The sequence below is a fragment of the Vanellus vanellus genome, assembly GCF_965231255.1.
Source record: "Vanellus vanellus genome assembly, chromosome: 1".
Lineage (NCBI taxonomy): Eukaryota > Metazoa > Chordata > Aves > Charadriiformes > Charadriidae > Vanellus > Vanellus vanellus.
Window position 1 is genome coordinate 38,241,278 of NC_138905.1, and position 18,972 is coordinate 38,260,249.

The following is an 18,972-nucleotide window of genomic DNA, read 5'->3' on the forward strand; positions in this document are numbered from 1 at the left end:
CATCTCATATCAAAATAGTAACAACAACAACAACTAAGAGTACAGAAACGATAACTTGGATGAGTGCTACTACTAAACTCAGTTTGGAGTTCTCTCTGTTTAAGCCACATTTTTCCACAATACAGACCTGTAACTCTGCTTTCTCTATTAGATTACCCCAACACTATTTCCAAAGTTTATTAAGTTCGGTAACTTTGAACTGAACTAAAAATACAAGGATAGCAAATGTTTTGTGTTGTATTTACATCAGACACCCAACTTTGTACATGAGCCGATTGATTTTACTTCCATTAAGCTCCCATGCTCCTTCCTGTTTCTCTGCCCACTTCTTCTCCCCCTCCTCCACTTTCTCTGGGCTAATTGGCAGCAGCAAGGTTTCAAAGGAGACAAGCAGCTTTGCTATTTAGGTGTAGCGAGGTTTCAAAGAATAAACAGCTCCTGCTCCTGCTGCTTGCTCTTTGAAGCCACACTACCGCCAATTAGCTCAGAGAAAAGAGCAGAGAGAAGAAAGTGCGGGACTGGGAATGGAGGTTTAATAGGAGAAGAATAAAAATCTTACTCTTTGTAACCCAGCCCTGTCATCGGTTAATTGATACAATTGCACACGACATGGGATAACTGCCTTATCTGAGATACTGATTTTTCAATTTCCACAGCCTCAGTTCAAAGTGATAATTATAGTTGTTGGTAGTGTATCAAATTAATCCAGAAAGTCTTATTACATAGTGTTTATGGTTCATAGACTGGTTGATTAAACAGGTTCCCTTCTTTCCAAGTAAACGTTGCGATAACTTCATGCTGCTCTTCTTTTACCAGCGCATCCTGTGTGTGTTTACTGCTTTATGACTGCAAGCATTGAGGTCCAGCTTCCACCACCTTACCTGTATCCAAAACCAAGAGGTTGCCGTCTGAGATCCAGAGAAGGTAAAATTTTATGCAAAAAATGTTCTGTTTTAGGATTTTTGCATTTGGTTTGGATGTGCAAGTTGAGATTTGAACTGTTGAACCAAGGCACCGAACAGTATTAATTGAAGCCAGCATCTCCCTTGAGGTTCATTTCTCCAAATTATGTGCCACTTCTGGAAATGTTAGCCTCGGCTTGTTTTCCCAGGACTATCTCTCCTCCAAGCACCTCAAATCATTTGCTAACAGGTGGTTCTCATACAATACATTTCTATTGGCATCCTTGACGTGATGAGCTATGAAAAGGAGGAGAAATGCCTCCAACCCAGTCTGCTAAGGGAGACAGAGCTGACAGTAAGTATAAGGTTAGTAAACATCTGGTAAATATACAGCAAATCCACAGACAGAGCCATAACAGCCTGGCATTCACCATCATGGCTACACATTTCCATCTTCTTTAGTCACTACACTGAATAAAACATCAGAAAGTTAGGTGACCGGTTATTTCAGCATGTCCTCTCTTTAGCATTACCTTGCTGACAGGTTTTAAAGAAGATGGCGTTCTGGGGGGTCTGGAGTATAATATTGCCTTCTGAATTCATTATGATCACATTCACCTCAAATGCAGCGACCCCATCTTGTTTCCCAAGGCAAGGAAATCCAACCTGAACAACTTAAAGGAGAATAATAACAATAATATTGATATTTACGTGCCTAGATATCTACACACATATAAAAGCATGCATTGAAATAAAAAAAAAAATGTAGATAATATTTATATTTAAGATTTAGAGTAATGCCATTGATGAAAACCTTTAACACAGAGATACACAGATCACCTTATTCATAGGCGGCTCCAGGACTGGAAGTACAGCAGCACAGGAGATGAGCCTGTGCTCATTTACTGACATAACCCCAAGAGCCTGCAGCACACACAGCGATCTTAACACAAGCATACTTTTGCTTATAGACGAGGCAATTATGTGGAGGTATCTAAGGATACACCAAAACAAGCTGGAAGCCTATATTTAATTTTCTAAGCTGATCTGATCACTTCTGAGCCTAAGTTATGCAGGCTCTCACATGACTTCTGCAAAAACATCTTACACATTTTGGAAAGAAAAGTTACTTTAGGTATGTTTGGCTGGTTTGGATATTGTAATTAATAGTTAAATAAGATACTGATTTAATCAAGACTTACTCCATAAAGTGCTGGCAAGATGGTACACTTGATAAATAAGATCATGGGTGCAAATATTTAAAAAGAAGACAGAGACGCATCACTCTGATAGAACTTGTGAAGTGTAGCAATATTTTGAGATTATTTTTCCAGGAAGAGTATTCAAACACTTTTGAACTACAAAGAGTTCAAGTAAATAATTAAGTCCAGCAAATCTGGAGTATTTCAATGAGGAAGCAAGCCTGATACCTCAGAGCTATGGAATGCTCCTCTGTGATTGTCACAAGTGATCTTAAATAATCTTCAGATTAAATGATTTTATCTCGTTTCTTCAAAATTGGCTCCTTCTAGCTGCTTTATAAGTTAGATCCAGCTAATAGAAATTGTTTATTCATTTCTTCTGAAGCTGGCCTGAGATTTCAGAATGAAATATTGAGCTAACAGCCCTACATTTGGTTTGTTTTAAATTGCTTGTTATGAAATATGCAAGTCATAATTGGGCCATTTTTGTTATTTGTTGCCTTGCTATAATACAGAATAATTTATTGCTGAAACACGTTCTGCTTCTCATAAGTCCCACAGACTGAAAGGTCTGTTGCAGCTTTCATTATAAAGCGATTTCATTGCTGAAGCACTTTTACACCAATCTTTTAAAAGACAGTTGCAAAAAGCATCTAACTGTGTGGTGAGAAGGAAACCCTTACAGCGGATTAAATACAGTTTAAATGCAGTTTAAACCTTCTTAGACCACAAGTGCAGGAAATCAGTGCTCGTATTCAGATGTGTGTCACTTTGCTGAGCAAACTGCTACAGGGAGGAAGACATGGCACATGTTTAACGATGGGACTGTAGTCATATCTAGACTTCGCTGAATCAGTAGCAAACCCCTCATCTCCCCTGAGATCTGTCTGTGGGTTTGAATGCCTAAGGCAAAGTAAAGGCATGCATCTCTTAGGGCTAAAATCCGAGGGGACAGGTCAGAAACCCCTTATTCCAGCACTCCCCACCCCAGAAGCATGTGAATTTTTGAACTTGCCACACGTCCGAACTTCTAGGCACACAGAAATGCAGTAAAGGACACTCCTACGAGCAATGAGCACCCGGATCCTGGCTGAGCTCTGTGGTGGTTCAGAGCTGAAATCAAGTCCCTAAACTCTGCCCAAATCCCTGCTTTTTTATGCCTGTTTGAATAACGCTAAGCACGCAGCGACAGCACTACAGTCAAAACAAAGCACAAAGCAAATGTCCTTTGCGTCCGGAACCATGGCTGTGAGCTCCCGTGGACCACAGAAGCGCTGAGCAGGGCTGCGGCAGGGCAAACCTCAGGTCTGGACCCTGCTTCCCAAATTCAGGATGCAGTTTACGTTTCCCCATCACTGGCTAAAAACAAGGAGAGGGAAGCACAGTTCAGGGCTTTATGCTTCTAGCCATCATCTCATCAGCCACAGAATTGCCTCTCTTGCATGTTTATACTGCTGCATCCTCTGGAGTGGCTGCACCGAGGGCTGCAGAGCAGAGGGCTCTAACTGGAGCGAGGAAAATTTAACTAGTATGAAAAAGAACCTAAGGAAACCTGACAATTTATATCTAATTTAATTTTAGCTGGCAATTGGAGCGTGTTCCTGGGATGTGGAGGATGCAGGTCTGATCCCTTTGGCCTGAGAGATAATGCCTTTTCCTTCTGCTCAGGAAAACAAGGTTCCCTGAATTGTCACCAGCCAAGGCAGGTTGAGAGCAGCTCCCGTGCATTTGTGTAGGTCTTCAAGTTTGCAGGCTATTGCTTTACCCACTCGGCTAACGTGCAAAAGCCACCCTCAAAAGCCACCTATGGTCTCAGGGGTGGGATTGCTTCAGGGACATCTCTGAATTACCAGTCCCAGTAGATGTGGCCATGCAAGGTCTGCAGAGGAGTGGAAGTCCAGGCACAGCCCTGCAGCCCACTGTCCCTCTCTGTCAGTGTGGCAGAGTGAGCGCGGATGCTGCTGCACATGGAGAAGGCGCCCGTTTCTCCCACTGAGCCTGAAGAGAGTTTCAGCACCTTTGGTTGCTCAGCATGTACGTTTTGATGTGTCAACACCAGAAGTGGGCAGGGAGAAGAGGTGTCCTGAGCCTGGCCAGTGGGCTGGGGGACTGCGTGACCCACATGAGGCAGCGCTGTGTTGACAGCCCAGGCATGCCAGCTTGCACCGGTGGCACCGGCGTGGCACTGCACTGGCTGGTGCAGGCAGGGACAGGAAGGGCCAGCTCAGGTCACTTATGGGGCCAGCTCCTTCTCAGTCACAGGCCACTGCATTTCTTCTGGGCACTGACCAATGGTTGGTTTTACTTTCCTCAATCTGGTATTCAAGACGTTAATCGCTGTCACTACCAACAATGCCCGACCTCGTTTTGCACTTGCTGACCTCAGTTTGAACCACCAGATCTCCATAGGCTTTCCCCTGTGAAATGAGCAGCCAGGCTCTTCCCATTGGACAGGTACCCACACTCCTCTGAAACATCTTCTTTTGGACAAGCTGAGTAGTCTTAGCTCTTTAAGGTCTCACTGAAAGGCGTCTTCTCCAGCCTTCTTAACATCTTACCATCTGTCTAGGTGTAACAATACCCGTGTTGCGAGCACTGAATCAGGTAGCAATCCTGGGATTTGGCGATGGGATTCTCAAATGAGTCTAATGAACCTAAGTGGTTTAAATCTAATTTAAATTCAAGGAGAATTTGATACCTCATCTCATTAAGATTTCTCATTAAGGTATTTCTCTAATCCATATACTGGATTAGAGAAAGTTGACAACAATGCTGCATCCAATGAGGACTAATTGAGTAGGTTGCGACTTTTCAACCTGGCAAAGACAAAAATTAGGAGAGACATAACAGACACCTATAAAATCATGACTGGCATGGATAGGACCAACAGCATGGACTGACTGCTGTCAAGGACTAGTACCCATCAGATGAAGCTCTCGCAGTCAGACTAGAAACAACAGGAGGGGTATCTTCATGCAATGGGAGGCAGTGAACTCCTTGCCAAAATGACTGGAGATACCAGAACATAATATGGACTCAAGGAGAGCCTGGATAAATACTGGAAAGAGATATTTGTAATCCATGTGGGGTTATAAAAAAGATAAATCTCCTAAAACTCAGAAAATCCTCCAAGATGAAGCTAGTGAGAGCTGAGAGGGTAAACAGAGGTATCACATATGGTTGCTCTCCTTTTGCTCATCCACAGGTCTTCTTATGGCCACCGTTGGCCATAAGACAAAATACAGTCCAGGCAAGCCCCAAAGCACTAAAGCCATCCTTAGGCTTTATTGGTCGTAGGCAAATATCCTCAAAGAAGTTTTAAAAGCCCACTGATTTTGACAAGACCACTGGGTTCAACTACCTTTGAGTAAGATATCTATCTGTTAATTCTCATTCTTGTTTCCCACTCTCATGTTTAATACAGCTGTCTTTCCTCCTTTATTCCTCCTTAATTGTCTTTAGTGTAATCTTTTGGGCTAAAATGCTTTCTCAAGAAATAATTTGCTAGTGTTGCTTTGTTACTAAATACAAGCTGGTGATTGAATTTCTTCTGACATGCCTATATGTAAAAAAAATGATTTGGCAATGCATCAGATCCAGGCAAACTAGACTAGATTTCTCAGAACAGTTTTGCGAACATGTAAATTATAGAAATAACTACAAAGTAGCAAACATACACTACTTTTATAGCATGTTTTTATAGCTACTTAGTTAATTTTGGCCAGCTAGCAGGCAGTGTAAAAAACCCGTCATACTAGTGGCTCACTGTTAAATAGTGTACATGCTTCAAATACTCTATGTGTACTCATTATCAATTGCTGTTAAACACCGGACTCACTATAATGCCAAACAGGACTCAAATACACCTCATATATACTAAGCGCGGTGGGGCACTGCAGATGATTCACGTAAGAAAACATCATGGACATGCCCGTATTAGTCCTGGAATTGAGGCACCAGTGCTGCCAACAGGGTAAGGCCTTTTTGGCTTTAATCAGACCTCCCATCATGATGGTTAACAGACCTTCTGCTGGAACAATGAGATCTCATCTCCAGCCTCCCCGCACTTGTAGATTATGTTTTCCTAGACAGAGTCTTTTTGGTCTAGCCTTTCTGGATAATTAAAAATTAAAGGAGAAACTAGTTATATTAAAGGATGCTGAATGCAGAGCTCCCCACGTCTCACCTGCTTTATATGGAAATGGAAATAATGCTTCACAAGAACTTTGCTTTTGTGACTTTTTTAGTTACTTTTAAATGTCTCTATCTGCCAATTTATCAGGCTTGCAACCAACTAAACTGGAGCAACTATGGCACTCTTCACCCAAATCCATTTTCAATACCATTCATTCAATCCACACTGAATGGAGAGACCGATCGTTCATGTTAAATTCCAGGTGTCACAGCAAAAAGCTGTGCTGCAACATTACTTCAACACCATTCTTCTACAAGCCGAAAATGGAAGATATCAAACACAAACTTTCAGAATTTGAAAAAGAGAAGAGAAAGAAAGACTGGTCATACATGTAAACCTGTGTATCAGTGCTCCACTTGGAGTCCCATCCTCCTGTTCCATTTCTCATTTCTTTCCCATTTTATCCCACGTGGTCTTAGGTTGGCGAAGGCTGATCATGAAACCATGACACCAAGACACTACTGTCACCCAGATGTACCTTTCTGCCTTTCTGCAAGAAACTACCACGTATTAGCTCTGGAACGGATCACGTGGGCTGTTATTCATCCACTTCAGAGCAAAGTGGATTCGACAGCCTCTCATGGAAAGCTTTTTTACTCCCGCCGGCGCACGGTGCACCGCGGTGCTTCTGGAGCACTCACATTGGCTTGGGCTCAGCCTCTGCGGCGGAGCTATTAGCTCCAGTGAAGGACTAGGAATGCACAACTAAGGGAAAAGTGGTAAATGATAATACCCTAAACCAGAACTTGTGTCTTTGAGCTGAATGCTTGATGACAACAGCTGACCCCAACTGGAAGTAGAACGTCCACAAACTGCAACCTCTGAGAAACAGAATAATTGGATAACTATTCCTTGCAGTGATTTTGTTTTCCAAAAGTTGCACACCTTAAGTAATTATATTCATGCACATGAATTTTATGCAAGAATTTTGCACAAGTTTCTGCTGATTTCTCTGCACGTAAAAGCTTTGTGTGACTTGGCTCAGACATATGCTGCTGGAATCAGGCAAGGCGCTCGCAAACTGTTTTGTGTCAAGTGCTGTGGCAAGCATTTCTTTAGCAATAAACTTCAGAACTGCAATTCATAATAAAATATTTAGACTTTACTGGCTGAGGAATATTTTTTAAATAAACACAATTTATAATATCAACAGCACAAACCTGATGCTTTATGAGGAACTGTTCCAAGCAGAGGGATATTTATAGTTGGATCAGCCATTATGCCTTTATCCAAAGAGCGCAATGATAGGAACTCGTAGAAATACTCAGCCTATGACAAAATAAATGAAAAAATGATATGTATTTATTTTAATTGCATTTACAGAAGCAAGCTATTTAGCATATAAACTACAGCAGAAAAATACGACACATTTCATTATGCCATTCACTAGATTTCTTTCTATTATTTCCCTGAGTGCTTCTTCACCTAAGCATAATTTTCAGATAATTTCCTCTTATTTCAGAGATTGCAAGTGACCATACAGTAACCAGGACGCAGCATAACGGCAAGGAAAATGATATGCATACAGTGAACAAATGTTACATAGAGAAGACATTTTTTACAACCCACACCTTTTATCTGGCAGACCACAAAAAAAAAATGTATGAACAGTAAGCTAATTCTTCAAGCTGTTTTTTGGGCAGAATCCTCCTGGAACTGGCTGGTGAGCCTGGATGACCTGCCTGCAACACGAGTGTAGCTTAAAGGACATACATGCATGATACCAACTGTGGCATGAGAATACCTGAGCTCGCTCTTGGTTGATCTGCACAGCACGGCACATTGCCTTGGGGAAACAGTGCCGGGCAATGAACACCCACGTTACTGGAGTGCCACGCTAGGACACACGTCTTGCTTACAGCTCTGATTCTGCCTTGTTCAACCTCGGCTCATTAAATGGTGGCAAGGGTGGAGCTGAGAGCTTTCCTACAGAGTTGGCTGCACGCCACTCATTATTAATCGCAGCATAAATGATTTGTTTCGGCAATCCCCAAAAGGTGTCGGCACGATTTAAAAACTACTTTCCACTACCTCCATCCTACTCCCAATACGCACCTGCATTGCAGCACAGATAGATTGTAGGCTTTGGTACTTTCTTCCATGGGACCCTGGCCTCTCTGTTAATACATCTGGTCAATATTTCTTCTTATTTGATGCAAAGTGACGTCACGCGTCTGTAGCATAGCTGTACACACCACGTACACCTGAGACGTGTGCATCTTAGCAAGTCACTGGAGACCTCCACTGCTGTCAATGGCACGGCTGCAGGCGTGCAGGGCAAGTGGAAATGAACCTTTTCCCTAAAGTCTGGCTTCTCATTTACCCTGAAGCATATGAGGGATCACAAGTAATTGTACCTGCTGCTCTCAGAAAAGCACATGAGACCTTAGCATGGGCACTGGCAAAAATGTGTCTTCATCCAGCAACTCGCTGATAGTAGACAGTATTGTTATGTCTCCTTTGTAGTTAAATAGTGAAACAAAGAGACATTAAAGCCAAAATTTTATGAGAACTTTGGGGTGAATAATGGTAGTTAATTTATGTCTACAAGATGGCAGTCAATGTCCTTAGCCAGCAGGCTGCCCCTTTTCTCCTGTAATATCCTGGCTCCCTAGTACAAGGAAGATGTGGACTTACTGGAGTGACCAGTGAAGGGCCACAAAGATGATCAAGTGACTACAGCGTCTGACATACAGGGAGAGGCTGAGAGAGCTGGGAGCATTCAGCCTGGAGAAGGCTGAGGGACTGTCTAATCGATGTGTATAAATAGCTGATAAAGGATGTAAAGAAGATGAAGCCAGGCTCTGGTTCGGCAGTGCCTGGTGACAGGCCAGGAGGCAATGGGCACAACACACAAAACTCTGTCTGAACCTGAGAAAACACCTTTTTACTGAGTGGGTGACTGAGCACTGGCACAGATTGCTCAGAGAGGTTGTGGAGCTTCCATCTGTGAAGATATTCAAAACCCAACTCAACACAGTCCCGGGCAAGCAGATTATCCTGCTTGAGCAGAGAGGTGGACTAGATCATCTCGAGATCAGACTGTCTGGTCTCAGATCAGCCTCAGCCCTTCTGTGATGCTGTGCTCTGCTAACTTGAGCAGAAGCCCCGGCAGTGTGTGAGAGACCATCTCCCTTCAGCTCCTGGTGACACCAGCAAAGCACTCATGAGCTGGGTAGAAAGGTCATTATGAAATTCCTCATCAGCCCTGGCAGCACATCCACTCGCTCTGGGGGGACAGCAAAGAGACCCCAAACAGTGTGCAGAGACTACACTCTGCACGGACAGTCTTCAGAGGGTGTCGTCTAGGTATGGAGACCTCAGAGAAGGACTCTCAAAACAATAGGGAAGGACGCGATGAAAGTTTTTAAGGGTGGGTTAAACACGCGGAGTATATGTGGGAGGGAGAGAGGACATGGAGAGAAGCAGTAAAACAGGAGATGAAAATTGAAGTCTGGGGTAATGTTCAGAAGGCTGCTTTTAATTAAAGACCTTTTTTTCCAATACAATATACCATGCCAAAATATGAAAACAAGCCATAAAGTCAGATTGTGAACATTTTTGTTTTCAAATAAAACTTTGGTTCAGAAAAATAATTATATGTCTCCACACATCTATAGAATAGTATAGTGAGTGAGTCAATGCTGTACTATCTGTTTCTCATTGGTTAGCTTTGATGTTTGGTTATATCTAAACCAGGTCATAATGGGTTGGGATATTAAAACATTATGTTCTTGCTCTTCTAGTAAACAACAACTGGTAACTAGACCAAATAGCTCCACTCCCATATTTCCATTCCAGCCACTCTGTTGTAGCAGGTCAGCTCGTGAGCCAGAGCCCTGATTTGTAGGAAAAGAACTGGAATCCCATTTTCTAGAGTCAAAACGATGCCTAAGGACAAAGACAAAAAGAAAGTTCAGTGTGGGAAAGGGGATCGATTGCTGCAGAAGCCACAATCCTCACCACCTTCCAAGGAAGGAATTCCTCTAACCAGAGTAGAGGCGTAGCAGTTGATTAGTGCCTGAGGCAGGAGGACATTCTGCTCACACGTTAAAAAGATGGGAAGAGACACTGCACACGCAACAGGCTGCTCAGGAGGAAAGGCACACATTGCACTGAGGGGAGATACCTGCTCTCACCATTTCTGTGCAAAGGTTTGTACATCCACTGAGTTGACAAAAACTGAGCTTCTTGAAATTATAGTGTCTAAGAAGACCTGAAGCAGCTGAAGTAGATCCAGCTAGGATGACTTTGAAGTTATGAAGCTATGTACCGCAAAGTATGTTTGAAAATCATGTGTGCTGGACTGAGTTGGTTAAATTTTGATATAAAAATTAGATAGAAAAATCACAGTCTAGGGAGGCTGCACAGTGGAGCAGAGTAGTTTAACTCCTCAAACCGGTGAATATGAAACAAGATTTGGCTGCCATAAATCCTATCTATTTGGAAAAAATCTGTCTTGACACAATCCCTACATCCAGTCTCCAGTATTGTCCTGCTGTAATTTGAGTTGATCGCCAATTATCTCGCATTAATCATCATGACGGAAAAGCAAACAACACGCTCTCAGCAAATATTTACCATGCTCCAGCCTAGCATGAAATTTAGTCATGACGCTTAATTGAAGAGATAGGTCTGTGCAATTAAAATATTGTCTAGTGACTACCGTAATTTGTGCTGTAAGTGGTCATTGTGAGTGACCTGGTGGTGAAAACAAAATTTCCATGGATATTGTTGAGAGATAAAGGGGAAAACGCCATAACTTTTAATCCCTTTTCCATTATAGAAACATTCTTGTGACTTTTTTTTTTTTTAAAGCCAGCCTATGAACTGTCTGGTATGTGAGCGGTGAAATTTGGTACTGAAGCTAAATCTTAGAGGCCCCGTGTTATCAGAGGTGATGGAGGAAACAGGGTTTGAGATAAATCATTGATTTTTCACAACTGCACACTCTGCACGCATGGAAGACTCTTCGATTTTGGCTTGACTTCAGGAAGCACCCAAGGAAGAATATGCCTTACTTTTGTGTAGAGACTGTGTTTGAGACCCTCAGAAACTGAGGCGGGGGCCCCTGCAGATCTTGTGTGAACAGTCTGGGGACTCAGTGCCTTCAGGCAGCAGGTAGCCCTGCGCAGCTGCCCTTTAACTGTTCCCCATGTGGGCAAAGCCCTCAGCAAAGGGAGGAAATTTCGTTTCAGGCAAATAATTCCATGGTTGGGATTAACTTTTATGGACTTTAAATGGCCTTTTTCTATAAATCAGAGGAATTTAAAAGGTTATAAAAGTAACGAAGCCCTCTAACAAGTATTGTAGCAAACATCTGTCGGCAGTTTGGTTTTAAATTATATACTCTTAAAATTCCTACAGAACTCCACTCCTCAGTACAAGATCTACTGAGTTACAGTTTTCTTATCACTCAGATGCCATGTTGTCCCTACCTCGGTTTTGTTTCATATGTAATCAAAGCATTCACAGGAATGGGCTTTATGTTTTCTTCATTTTACGTGAAAGACGTAGGATTAGAAGCAATGGTAGTACCTGAAGTGAAGCAGAGTAGCTTAAACTGTTGTATGTCACAGCTCAACGACCTAATGAAATCTGCAGCCTTTTTAACAAAGAAAAGAGAATGTGTGTTAGCTTTGCAAGTAGATGTAAGAAATAAACTGTATTTTCTTCTCAGTATTTTAAAGAGATCAGTGCTGAATGCTTTATTCTGTTATCAATTAAATGACAAATATACCCTAATGCCAATTTTCTACACTTAAAGAAAGAAACTAATGAAAAAAGTCCCTTTTTATCCCAGGTCCACGGATATTTCTGGCTATGCACACACTAGAAGATTCTAGCATGCATTACCCACAGCAGATGCTCACAGCTGCATATGTCACAAATAAAATCACAAAGCGAGGCAACGTATGTGTTTGTTAGGTGTTTACAGCATGGACCATTGCTTCTCCAAGATATTAACTGCATTAGGTCAGAGAAGTTGGTCCGTCTATGTTCCAAGATGAAGCATGAAGCAAAATGAGATGAATTTCAACAGAGGGGAGGCCGTAGCCATACTGCACGTACCGGGCTATTGAAGGAGTCTGGCCAGAGTAGGAGTCTGTATATCAGCAGCACGTTTTGTTACTGCGGTGCAGTCTAGACAGTGCTGTAATGAACAACATAATGACGCCTCCTTAGACAAGCAGATAATAAACCGTCTGCCTACAAAGTTTTCTTCTTCTTTTAGGGAAAGCAGCTTTGCCTTACCTGTTGATTGGTCCCGTCACAGAGTGGGTAAACCATTTTTTGCACCTCAGTGTGACGCTCGAAGAGACTTGCCATCAGCCTCACCGGGTAGTCCCAAAGTGGGAGGTGTGCTTAATGATGTGAAGTGATACAGAAACACACTCTGAGAAAACCAATGTACACAGAAGACAGGATAACCTGCCCGCTTTCCAGTACCGGCTGCTAAGGGTATGGGAATGAACCAAAGCAGCAGGATTAACAAAAGTAGAGATGCACACAAAAGGAGAGAGATTTTGGTGTTTCTAAAAATGGAGGACCGAAATTAGAATTTGGCAAAATGGGCCGTTTCAAAGAACAATGTATTAGGTGACAGTGTTAATCACACAATGCTGTGGTGAAACGCACACAACTCTGCAGAGCCCGTTTCATGCCTGCTTTCTCCATGTTAAGGAAACTGTGTCAGACTGAGCAAAACCCATGCACGAGGAGGAAGACTTTTTTAACAACGGCGTGAATCCCTGCATGCAACTTTCAATAATAACCACTCGTGGGTTTAATAGTTTTAGAAGAAGAATGCTACTGAAACTCTCTGATTTTGCCAATGGAAGATTACTAACTGGTGCTTAATGTTTCCTGTGGCATATGACTGGGGATGGCAGATCAGATCCTCCAACAGAATGATTTAGAAAGTTGGACAACAGAGATTTCTTGGTTGCTACCAAAAGGAGCCCCGGATTTTGACAGGTGACACCGCAGGCTTCCAAGAATGCTTTGCCTAGGAGAGATGGACAGAAATCTTTGCAGAACACATTAGCCTTTCCTCCAGGTAATAAGAAAAGAATTTCTGTAAAGAGAAGTAATCCAAAGAAATCAATGTCAAGAAGCTTGGTGAGGCGACAAAGTCATAGATTTAGATTACATTTAGCAACTGAGTTTCTGGCAGTTGTCTGCTCTTCGGGAGCCATGGGAAACAGGGCGGCTACTTGGTCATTTTGAGACCGTATTTTCTATCACTAGACTTCGAGCTCTGGAAGCGCTCTAGCATTTGAAGAGGCCATTTGAAACCAATTCAAGACTGGAAGCTGAAGGGCTTGGCAGAAAGAGTAGGGTCTGAGGGGGACACCAGTGAAAAAGAAAAATCCAAGTACACCAGCAGAGCGTTAACTTTGAAACCCATCCTCAGGCGCAGGAAAAGCAGGCTACCTGAAAGAGAGGGCCAAATAAATGCCTGTCGCACATTCCTGTGAAAATATGATTTTGGTTTAGATCAGAGCCAATCCCTCGATGCAGTAGGTATCTGCACGGTGGGGTCGTTCCACATAGCTAAAGCCTTGGAAAGCAGCGTAGGGGCAAACAGATCCACAGGAATTTCCAGGTAAGTACAAGTACACGGATACAAAGGCATGTGGCATGCAGGGTTTCTTTAAAACAGTCACAACAAATTTACAGCTCCTCGCTGAGGAAAGTCTTGGAGTTTCTTACTCCTTCTGTACCTTCCTTTACTTGGAAATAAAAGAGAAAGCAAGAAAGCACAACTCCCCGTGTTTAGACGCTTTCTTGTTTGACAGATTTTCCGTAAAGTATTTTATTACTGCTTCGCTATAGTTACTTTTGATAAAATTAAGCTAAAAAGAGACAAAATCATTAGGGTTTTGATAAATATGCACAGTTAATTACATCTTGAGAATCTCTAGCAAGGAATGATATTTCTCAGCGTGAACCAGGCTGGAATGTATACGTGGTGCACAGGTTTCCTTTAAGGTGTTTCCTCCTCTGTCTCACAGATGAAAATTATATAACTCCGCTTTGGGGAAGGGGAGAGAAGCAAGCAATACACCAAAAAGAGAAATAGCAGTAAGAGTTCAGATTAAAAAAAGTAAAAGATACACAAACCTTCATTATCTTCAAATATTTAATGAAACACATTGTTTTGGTACCCTGAGAACTGGTAAAAGGTCCTGCAAAGTTATTTCTGGTTTCAGCACAGCAAGGGCTAATTCATTCTTTTGTCACTCAGCAAAAGATCAGTGCTCTCTCCAGCGGAGATTTCATCATCAGGGATGTTCAAAATGCCAATTTCCTAATGCTAATAAAAAACGGGGGAAATTATTACTGCTCTTTGAAAAAAAACCTAAAAAACTGTCTCATCAGTTTAGTTCCTAACAAAACAATGCTGTACAGGTCTACTACCAGTACCTGCAACACATCTACACGGCTCTATCTACATTGAGAATAAACCACAAGGTTATTTTCTTCCCCCCACAGCTTGAAAAATAAGTTAAAACCTTGGCTGGCTGACCCTGGGCGTGCATCTTTACATAGATTACAGACTGCAGTTTCAGGCTCTGGGTAGATTTATTTACAACTAATAAATTAACCCGAAAATTCTTTTCAGAGAATGTCAAATAATTTCAATAAAACCTTTACAATTAGGGAAATGATTGCACTAACAAGCATTTAGACTAGTTATGATGGAGATGTGAGCAGACACTACATTTAATTAAGCAGAATACTTTTAAAAGCACAAATGTAAACCTTAGAGATAGTGGCTCATCTGACGTGACAAGAGAAAGTTCACAGCTGAAGAATAAGCTAATCCACCTCTTGCATGGTGGTAAACATGGATAATGCACACAGATTCATTTTGGCCGTGCTTCAAACTTCCAACCCTTTGTTCTTAAGCTTCACAGGACAGCTTTGAAGTTGAGGATAAAGCTCCTCTAGCACACCATTACCAAAGAACAACCTTCTGATTATGATCTCATGAAAGTGTAATCAATAACTTACACAAGTTAAAAGCGTGGCAAACAGCAAAGGTCACGTAATTGGGCCTTTATTGAGTCCATGTGTTTCACTCTTGGCTTTAACTGGCACTCCCGTATAATGAATATCTCTCCCCAAAACGTAAGCAATGAACTTTCTCAAAAGTTACGAAACCTCACAGCAGCTTCTGTCAGACTGGAGTCCTTCTAGGGTCTCAAAGGGGGATGCTTCCACTTTCGTAGAGCCAAGTGACAGAAAGTTTGCAGCACCTGTGAGTGAGAGGTTCTTTATTTGCTGCTCAGTAGATAACGGTCTTCAGCCTCGTATTCCAAGCAAATGAGTGTTTAAAAGTTATGTTGACAAGGTTTTGGAAAAAAAAAAAAAAATCATTTTTTTCCCGACTAGTTGTTAGAAAGACTTCCTGAACATTGCTCTCTTTTTAACATCTGCTGCATGGATTTTTAAAATGCCTTTTATTTGTGCATATCCAGAGTAATTTTGTTCTTGTTTTACAGGCTGCCATTGACCAAAGCAAATTCTAGATACTACCATGAAAGAAGAACTACTTTTGTTATTTAAATAGAATGTTTGATCAGTGCACCTGAAAAGGAACTTGTGTGTTTGTTGTCGTACCTGAAATCACACTGATTTGTCTACTGAGGCAAGACCCCGGTATGTGGCCAAATATTACTGTAATATTTCCATGTACCACATGTAGTTATCTCCTCTATAACTATACTTAAAATTCTTCAAAGCAAGATGGATTTATCTTCATGGTGAAGCATGGAAGTATTACTTCATCCCCAGTTTCTGATGAGAAACTGAGCAGTTTCTACAGGCAACTTTTCTGTCTTTCAGGCTGTTTCCACAGGCAGGGTCTGCACAGCTTCATCCCTGGGTTACAGTACCAGTATCACGGGGTCCAGAATGGTCCAATGTATTTCCCAGCATTTAAATGAAGCCAACTTATCCATGGTTTCCTGTACACTCAGAGGAGAGAGACCAGCACTTGCAGAAGAAAATTCAGCCCAGCCAGAGTCTGATTCACCTGCTGTCTTGAACTGCCTTTCTTTCTCTCCCTGGGCGCAGACGGAGTCTATGCGCAGCGTAGGCATCTTCACGTGGCCCGGACTCTGCTGACTTTCTCTGCGCTGGTTTGGTTTGCTAGCAAAGTCACACCCCAGGGACGCGGCGAGTCCTGAATTTCACTGCGGCACATGGGCTGCACTGCAGAACACAGAGAGTTCTCTGCACATGCTATCATTTCACTGAGTTTTAGCAACAGTTATTTGGAGAAAGCCTCTCATCAAAAACGTCTTCGTTCTGCCCCTCGCCACTGCTAGTGTAACAATCCCTTCCGCCTCTTCAAGGCTTGTCCTTTTTGCCTTCCCCTTTTTTTTCTCACAGTCCTTCTTTAGAGGGAATTCCGATGATGAACATGGTAAACAGCCATGCTGGTTTTCCTTTTTTTCCCCTTCTGCTATGGTCCCTTTCTTCAATGGGGTTAAGAAATGGTCCTGGCACTTTCTAGGTTAAAAGTTTTGTGCAGATGAACTCAGTGAAAGACAAAAGTAGTGTTCTGATACAGGCAGTGCTGCCATGACCAGGGCAATCCTCCATCTGAGGAAGATGAAAGAAATTAGGAAGAGTTATGACAGTCAGGGTCAGGTTGCGCTTCCAGATGAACCCTTTGCACACAGTTGTAGGAATAAGTCCTACTCAGAAAAGCATGAAGTTTATTTTGGGAAGGCTACATCCTTCTGGGTTTTTTTGTTTGGGTTATCTTTCCTCTGGATAATGTGACCTATCATCTGTCAGTATAAATCCTGACAGGGTGGGCCAGCAGCTGAAAGTTCCCCAGAAGAATGTTTTGCAGAGACCCTAATTTTTATTAAAGAAAATGCCAGTGGGACAGTTCAGCTTCAGACACGAATGCGTGGACCTCCCCAAGCCCAAACTTACCTCTGATGAAAAACCAGCAGGAGTCTGATGACAGCAGAAGTCTACACTCTGCTTTGAGATAACTGCCTCCTTTGGGATTAAAGAGTTATGTGAAGATCAGAGATGTAATTTATCCCTTGATGCACAGCTACGGTAAATCTCGTCTGCTCTTACAGACCGAGGCCAAATTGTCCTTTTTGTCACTCAATAGATCCCAGATGTGCTGAAAACCCCTAACCTGTGCTGGAGTCAAAGGCTGCTGGAGGTTCCCCAAATCCCCCAAACCAGCCTTTATTGACTAAATGGAGTAGCTCTGGGCTGAGTGCAGTCCACAGTACTTTCAGGAAGAAAGAAACACTGGAGCAGAACAATGTCCCGCACTGCAAACCTTGCTGAGCTGCCAGCTCTGCTCTCCGCATCACTACAGGGCGCAGAAACGCACTGCTCGGTGCAGCAGCCCGTGGGTCAAACCCTCCCTGCCACCTGCAGCGGGACTCGCTGTGATACCAGTCAGCTGAGTCAATTTTTTTTTCTTCTGCTTGAATTTCTGCCGGTTAGGAGATGCTTGGGGTTTGGGAGTCGTTTCTCTGTTTTGATTGGATTTGCCAGATTTTCTGTAGCTCTCAGTACTGGGACCGCACCAGGGCAGCTCAAGGCAGTCTGAGACTGTGCAATCGTGGTCCTACCCTCTTCAGACATGGCCATGTGATGAGCTAACCAAGACAGCAGATCAAGTTAAAAATTAATCACTTTTTTCTGCAGGGTTCATTTTCAGCCATAGCAGCTCCCTGAGCAGCTGCATCAGCACTGGCACAAGAAAGAGAATGGAAATGTGTGACCAGGGATGGGAAAGAAAATGGGACGGCGTCAGCTGCTGGCCTGGCTGAAGCTGTTGTGGAATGGCACTGGAAGCAAGGCATTGGCAGACGTCATATTTCATTATCCTGGTGTGGGGAAGCAGGTGAGCTGAGAATCATCATCGAGAAGATGGTTCCTCCAATGCACTGCTGAAACCAACAGAACCTGCACCCAGATAGGGCACACGCATTCCCAATGGCGCTGCCAGTGCCGTCATGTGAACACAAGCGAGGCTTTTTATCTCTGACAAAATGAAAAATCCAAACACATGATCCCACTCTTAGAAATATCTTGCTATTGTTCATTAAGGTTATACACGGGGAATAATTCAAGGACATCTGTTTTCAAATGTTTGTCTTGCCACATCTTAGGAAAATGTTGTACAGAGTCTTACCGAAGAGACCAGACAAGGATGCTGCGCCAGGAGGCTTTTGTGACCACACCAACCACGCACAGGGTTTGCCAGTGAGGAAATCCACTGGTCAGGGTACGACCTGTCTCAGCTAAGGACGATGCAGTCCTGGTGCAGAGGTGAGGCCCACGCTCTGCTGCTTTAGCGCATGAGGTGCTCAGGCAAACCAGAGTGGAACATGTGCACTCCCGAATCAAGTGAGCCTGACACGCCGCCAACAGCCTTTGCGGCTACGGTGGTGCACACAGCATATGGGCTCCCTCCTGTGGATCTCCTAAGAGGTACCAGAGAAGGACCATGCAAGTACAGCTCGGGAGCAAGCAGAGCTGAGGAAGATGCCACACAACCTGCTCTCTTCAGCTCTGCTCGGAAGAGGGACTGTCCCACACCCTGCCCAGTGTGCGGGGAAGGAGATCCCGTCTCTGCTCCGCTCAGCGTGAAGAGACACGCTGATGCCTAGACAAT

General features: G+C 43.0%; 1 protein-coding gene across 1 annotated transcript in view; it reads right to left on the reverse strand.

The window, feature by feature from the left end:
• WIF1 (WNT inhibitory factor 1) overlaps positions 1–18,972 on the reverse strand; it is a gene marked incomplete at its 5' end in the record, with an annotated part of 45,267 nt that overhangs the window by 13,670 nt on the left and 12,625 nt on the right. Inside the window, 2 exons of the mRNA XM_082492715.1 lie at positions 1,436–1,576; positions 7,460–7,568. Coding sequence (XP_082348841.1) covers positions 1,436–1,576; positions 7,460–7,568 — 250 coding nt within the window. The remainder of the gene's footprint in view (positions 1–1,435; positions 1,577–7,459; positions 7,569–18,972) is intronic.